Below are 6,725 nucleotides of genomic sequence, written 5' to 3' on the forward strand. Positions count from 1 at the left end.
AGCAGAAAGTCTTTTGTGCGAGCAGAAAGCCTCATCAGTCTCCTGAGGAGCAGATGGTGGATTTGAACCATCCACCTTCGGGTTAGCAGCTAACCCACCATGTCACCAGAGCTCCTATTTTACCTTGCTGGGGCTGGGGGGTGGGGTGATGTTCCAGATCCCTCCCCACCACTTCTGCTGGCCTGCGTTCGTGGGTCTTCCATTCCATAGACCCCCATCGTCCGAGAAGGCACCTGTGCTTACACGTTTGGTTGGTTGGTTTGAAACAAACCTGTCTGGCGTGACAGAATCCAGGTCCTCTTCCGTTTTCTTTGCTCTGCGTAGAACCGCTCGGACCAATGGTGAGGTCTGAAGGGCCGGCATCTGCAGGGTTGTGAGGGTGAGACTCTTGCCTCTCTCTTTTTAAACGTTAACTTTTTATTTTGGTTTCTATTTACTGATATGTATATAGTTAATGTTTCCCTTCCGTGCTTACACATTATAAAAAGGGTGCCACCTCCCCGCGTGTTGTTGGTGGTGTGTGTGTGTGTGTGTGAAGTACGTGTACAAGCTGTGGAGGTTTGTTGGCATATGCGCATGCGTGAGCACCGCTCATGGGTGTATCCGGTGTGTCTCTGAGATCTGGAAGAATCTGGGACAAAGAAGCAGCCCAACAGGGAGGCGGGAGTGTAGGGGTGGGTAAGGGGTGACAGTGGTCCAGCAGGTGAGCTCCTGGGAAAAGCCCCGGTGGGGGGAGTGGGAGGTGGCTGAACTCAGATCTGCTAGAGAGCCTGTGACAGCACCCCTCTGTGCAGCCAACCCACCATAGTGACGTCATTTCAAAATTGGACACTTATCATGTGCCAGGCATGGATCCCTGTTGTCAGGGATAACCACCAGGTTAGCAGTTCAAAGCCACCCGCTGTCCCACGGGGCAAAGATGAGGCTCTCTGCTCTCATAGAGATGTGCGGCCTTGGAAACTCATGAGGGCAACGCCACCTGCCCTGTCAGAGGGTCACTGTGAGTCAGAGCTAAGTGGACCATTGCGAGAACATGTTCTGCTATAAACACTTCATAAGTAAGAATTCACCTCCCCCAAATTCTATGAAGTAGATACCATTGCTGCCCGATGTTTTCAGGCAGGGAGAGTGAGACCCGAGGGGCCGAGGGGTGATGGCAGGGCCTGAGATGGGGTGTGCAGACCCTGGTTCTGGCTGGGACAAGCGGGTGCACTGAGCCGGGGCTTCTGGGAACCCAGGTCAGCACCACGGTGTGAAGAAATGCCGCATCAAGTGCAACAAGATGACGTCCCCCATCCCTGTGGCCAACCTGGTCGGCTATGAACAGAACCACGGATCCTGCGGCCAGCGTGCTATCATGTAGGTACTGCTCGCGGGGTCCCGGGACACCCCCACACTCTGTCCACACGCAGCCATGCAAGAGCCTTGGCAAATGCCCCTCCTGCTCCTGGCCCACCAGTCAAATCACTGACCGTTAGACCTGTCTTTGCCGCAGGGGAGCGTTGTCCAGAGTGCCCCACTGTGGCTGGGAGCTGGGTGGGGGGTGGCCTGAGGCAGTCACCAAGGGGTCATTCCTTGCAGGCCGAAGCAACACTTAAGCCCACTGGACTTCATGAGGGATGTGAAGCCAGTCCCGGGCTCTGACCCAGCTCTCACCACTGACCGACCGCTGGGTGGTCCTTGGGAGAACAGACATTAAGTCACGGCTCTAAAGTGCTTAGCTGGGCGCCTGGAAGCTGCTGACAATCAGAAAGGCAGCGATCACAGGCTCCCTTCGGTAGCCGAGAGAAAGGAGGTGCTGTGCTAACCACAGAGTCGGTGGTTCAAACCCACCAGCCATTCCACAGGAAAAACACGAGGCTGTCTGTCCTCATCAAGATGTACAGCCTTAGAAGCCCCGTAGACAGGATCACTAGGAGTTGGGATCGACTCATGGTAGTGGGGTTTCCCTGGAGACTTCTGGGAAGGATCAAGCTGAGCCCGGAACCCCTGGAGGTCAGGAACCATCCCTCCGGCGAGTGGACACTCCCTGCCCTTTTGGCGATCCACTGTCCTGGGGTCCTCGTGGGCACCATCCAGTGGCCCAGCCTGAGGTCCTGCCTTAGGGCTGGCTTTTGGTAGGGGCTGGGGGCAGGAAGTGGCGAGGAGCCTCTGGGCTCTGGCTCGGCTGGAGGAAATACGGTACTTCCTCTCCTTCAGGCTACGCCCTCTCCTCGAAAGGCAGATTGAGGTGTGGGGCACCCCCAACCCCACCCCCAGCCTCTCTGCTCGGCCCTCAGGGCTCACTTCCCCAGCCTCCTGCTTCTTTCTAGGTGAGCAGGAACAGTGCAGCACCGTGCCTGTGGGCACCCACAGCGGGGCCACATTTGCTTCCTGGGCTTCTCTGACTCCCCCCCACCCCTTTTGGAGCCCGGCAAGCATACTCCGGCCCTCTGAGCCTCAGCTCCCACATCCGTAAAATGGGGTGAGTTTGGAACAAACCAAGCAGCATGGGGGTCAGGCCTCACTACGGGCAAAATGCCCAGCCCATCTGTGGCACAGGGCAGAAGTACGCTCTGAGGTAGGGCCTGGGCAGGGAACCCGCCCCTTTCTCTCACAGCTTCAGGGAAAGCTCAATATTTGGAACATGGGGTCACGACAGGACAGCCATACAGATCCCTCTAGTTCCCTCGGTGGCCTGGCAGCCCAGGGGCATTCACCGCAGAGCAGGGACTGGGCCCAGGGGCCAACCTGGAGTCAATGGGTGTCAATGAAGAGACTTGTGAGGTTGATCCTTTCCGGAGCAGAGGCCTGACCACCCAGTGCCACGGTTCCCACACCTGACAGGACAACACCTATGAAGTCACCCCAGATCCGGGCCTTAGCCCAGAGCCTTTGTGGCGATATGATGTCATTGTTAGCGTGGTTCTTGTCCTCGGACAATGACTCAGCGCCCCGGCTGAGCCAAGGAGCCCTGATGGCATAGCAGTTATGAGCTGGGCTTCGGTCCCCAAGGTCAGCTCTTCAAAACCACCAGCCGCTGTCCGCTCCCATGAGATGGTACCATCTCGGAGAGTCACGGGGCAGCTCTACCCTGTCCTACAGGGTGACTGTGAGTCTGCGTGGAGGTTTGCACTTTGCAACAACATAATAGGATGACCAATTCACGCTGTCCAGCCCGAGCTGTCCTGGCTTTAAAATCGAAAGTCTCTTGCCCTGAGGGGGCTCAGTCCCGGTGTGTTCAGGACAGCCAGTCACCTGACTGTGTTGATTCCCGCTCCTGGGGGCCCGCATGCCAGGAGACCTGGCACTTAACAAGCACAGGCAGGGTTTGCAGCCAGCTCTGTCCAACCTGGCCTGGGGCCTGGGGCCTGGGGCCTGGACATCAGTGGATCTCTGTCTCTCTCGTAGCTTGGAGACCCGGAAGCAAAAGTTATTCTGTGCTAATCCAGTGGAGAAATGGGTCCAGGAGGCCATGGCGTATCTGGACCGCCGGGCCGCTGTTCCGACTCCCAATGGCGGCACCTTTGAGAAGCAGATCGGCGGCGGGGAGCCCAGGACAACGCTGGCCGCCAGGGGAGAGCACCAGTCAGCCCTGTCAGAGTCCGAAGTTGCCACCCGGGGGAGCAGTAGCCTGGAGCTGACGCCTCCTTCCCAGGAGACAGAGAAGGACTGGGGGACATCCCCAGAGCTGCCCGCCGGAGGGGCAGTTGGCTCCTTGGGGACCAGGTCCCCCTCAGTCTCAAAGGCTGAGGTCGAAGGACCTCCAACGGGGCCTGTGGAAACTGAGCTGCTTCCTATGGCGGCTGCCCTTTCTACCCCTCTCTCCTCCGCCGCGTACCAGCCGGGGTCAGACCTCCAGGCAGAGGGAAAGGCCCCTGAAGCACGCCCCACCGAGGGCCCCACCACCCAGGGCCCCCCAACTGAGGTCTTCTCCAGCCAGGGCCCCCCCACTGAGGCCCTCACCTCTTCCCACCCAGCCCCAGAGGACACCGTTGGGCTGGGGGGCCAATCTGCGGGGGTTGAGGAGCGGAGCCCCATGCAGGAGAGCGCCCCAGAGTCTGAGAAGATGGGCCTCCGTCCTGCTCACACAGAAGCATTTCTGGACTGGGGTCCTGGCAGCAAGGCTCACACTTCGGTGGTCCCCATGCCCTCTGAGGGGGCCCCCAGCAGGGAGCCAGGGGCTGAAGGCAGCTGGGCCCCCAACACCGATGAGCCCATTCATGCCACCGTGGACCCCCAACGGCTGGGCGTCCTCATCACGCCTGTCCCCGACGGCCAGGTGGCCACCCGGCGGCAAGCAGTTGGGCTCCTGGCCTTCCTGGGCCTCCTCTTCTGCCTAGGGGTGGCCATGTTTGCCTACCAGAGCCTCCAGGGCTGCTCCCACAAGATGGCGGGAGACATGGTGGAAGGGCTTCGCTATGTCCCTCGGAGCTGTGGCAGTAACTCGTATGTCCTGGTGCCCGTGTGAGTGTCCACCCACCTGCTCCCACTTGTGTGACTCAGTCCATTGCCTGGGGTCCCCCATCCTCATCTCCACTCTCATCCAAGGGTCTGGCCGGAATTGGGCTGATCAGAGCAGGGAGGTAGGACAGCTCCCGGCTCTCAGTTACACCCCAGGAGACCAACCCTGACCGTTTGGAGACTCCCTGGGGAAGCACGTGGCTTCAACAATGCCGCACTCCAATGTCCCCGGCTCCAGAAAGTCCCCTCTGCTGCTGGCTGGCTAGAGGCTCCCTTAGATGCTGCCCCAGCCCCAATGCACAGCTATTTATTGAAAGCCCAGCCCCTCAGACCCGTGCCCCCCATGTGGGGGCCACACTCACCCACATCTGACCAATGAGCCTCAGGCCAGGCCCCCACCCCACCCTTTCTCAGACTCATCCTGTCTCTCTGTCCCCACTGCAGTCGCCAGCCCCCACCCCACCCCCGGCCACCTGCGGTGCTATCTCTCCCTGTCCCCTGTACAGAACCCACCCCCAAGCCGGGGACACGTCTTTGAAAAATATTTCTGCATGAGGCTAGTGTGGTGTTTTCGGGGTGCGTCCCAGCCCAGGCCCCGTCCCCCCCGTCAGTCAGGCTTTGCAAGACCTGCGAGTCTGGTGGTGTCCCTCTTCCTCCTGGTCCTGGTGGGGCATGAGTGTGAAGACTAGGCTTTGAGCCACAGGTCTGCCACCAACCCCACAAGGCAGTCACCGGGCTTGAGTGCCGCCCCCTCTCTTTGCTGTGCCTCCGATTTCCGTTTTGGAAGGAAATCATTGGATGAGAGAGAGGCGAGGAAGTACCCCGGTTAGAAAACAACAACAAAATTCACACAAGTGTCCCTGACAGGCAGAACCAATCGATTCAGATGCCTACTCCTGGAGGTAGCCTCAAAAGAGCACCTTAGCCAAGCCATGTTGGTTGGCATGTATTTGGATCTCGTGATCCAAGGATATGCCTTGTTGGAAGCGAGTCCACCCTGTGGGCTTCTGAGGGGTGACTGGGCTACGGTCCTTGAGGGACCAGGATACCACTTTGGATCCCCCTCCCGGACCTCCAACGCGGAAACAAGTGCCAGCCCTGTACCGACCTGAGGGGTTAGCTAAGGGCGGAGGGGAGGGCCTTCCGGCTCCTTGGAAGGCTGATGTCTCCGAGGAAGGAGACACAGAACAGCTCAGGGGTGGGGGCTGCTTGTTCAGGGGACCAGCCTCTGTGTCCCCCGATCACGCACCCCAGGACCAACCTCTGCCCTTTGATCCTGCAGCCTGCCTACCCCTTCCCCTTCTCTCCTTTGTAAAGCACTGTTCTCTGCACCCAGAACCTTCTCCCTCACCTTGACCCCTACCTGGGACAGGGACAGGAATTTCCAGGAGTTTCCATGAGCTCAGGGAACCTGAAGTTCCTGTCTATGTCTGAAATGGATGGCGCTGGGAGGGCAGCTGTGACCATGAGTCAGGGGTTCTCTGACTGCTGAGGGCCCAGGATGGGGCTAGTGGGGGTCTGAAGGCTGATTGGGCTGACCCCCACCTGAGGGGCAGATCGGACCTGCAGACCTTGTCCCCCAGGGTCTCTGGTGGCAGCACCCCCATTGCCCTCAAGGGTGAGCCGCCTGAGGAGACTTGCGGGCGGGGCTTCATCGGGGAGCCCATGGGAAGACCACAGCTCCGGTACACAGAGGAGGGGCCTGCTGCTCTGCCCACCGGCGCAAGTCACCATCACCTGGGCCAGACAGAGTACTGAGATAGAATGGTGACCCCTCAGGAGCCCAGAGGAGGGGAGAGCAGGGCTGAAGGTACTTTGTTCAGGCTCCTCCAGCTTGGGTCAGAGCCCCAGATATGTGAAAGAGAGGCTGGGCCGGCCGGGCTCCTTCCACGGGCATGGCTGGTTCCTCTAAGCAGGACGCGGACGGAACAACAGTGAAGGACTTTGGAAGGAGCTGGTTGATCCTTTTGCTTTTCCAACCCTTATCACCAATGTCTGTGCCATTTTGTATTTTAATAATAAAATTTTAAAGTCTTGTGAATGAACTAACGGTGTTCTTTCTGCAGCAGGTACAGGCAAGGCCCGGTGTCTGACCTGGGGGCCATGCATCGAGAGGTCAGAGGGGCCTGAGTGTCTACGGTCAGCAGAAGGGACGGGGTTGGGGGGTGGGGGGTGGGAGTGAGGTGCATTGGGCCCCTGGCCTGGCTCTGCTCATTCTAGTGCAGTGGTTCTCAACCGTCCTAATGCCTCTCATAACACCCGATTCGCCACAGTAGCAAAAT

At 59.1% G+C, this 6,725-nt stretch overlaps 1 protein-coding gene across 1 annotated transcript in view; it reads left to right on the plus strand.

Annotated features, from left to right (window-relative positions):
- Window positions 1-6,488, plus strand: part of CX3CL1 (C-X3-C motif chemokine ligand 1) — a 12,224-nt gene extending 5,736 nt beyond the window's left edge. The window contains exons 2-3 of the mRNA XM_045293809.1: window positions 1,239-1,359; window positions 3,391-6,488. Coding sequence (XP_045149744.1) covers window positions 1,239-1,359; window positions 3,391-4,450 — 1,181 coding nt within the window. The 3' untranslated portion in view covers window positions 4,451-6,488. The remainder of the gene's footprint in view (window positions 1-1,238; window positions 1,360-3,390) is intronic.
- Window positions 6,489-6,725: the final 237 nt, after the last annotated feature.

The sequence above is a fragment of the Echinops telfairi genome, unplaced genomic scaffold (genome assembly GCF_000313985.2).
Source record: "Echinops telfairi isolate 266 unplaced genomic scaffold, ASM31398v2 ScPeMD7_2291;HRSCAF=2852, whole genome shotgun sequence".
NCBI lineage: Eukaryota > Metazoa > Chordata > Mammalia > Afrosoricida > Tenrecidae > Echinops > Echinops telfairi.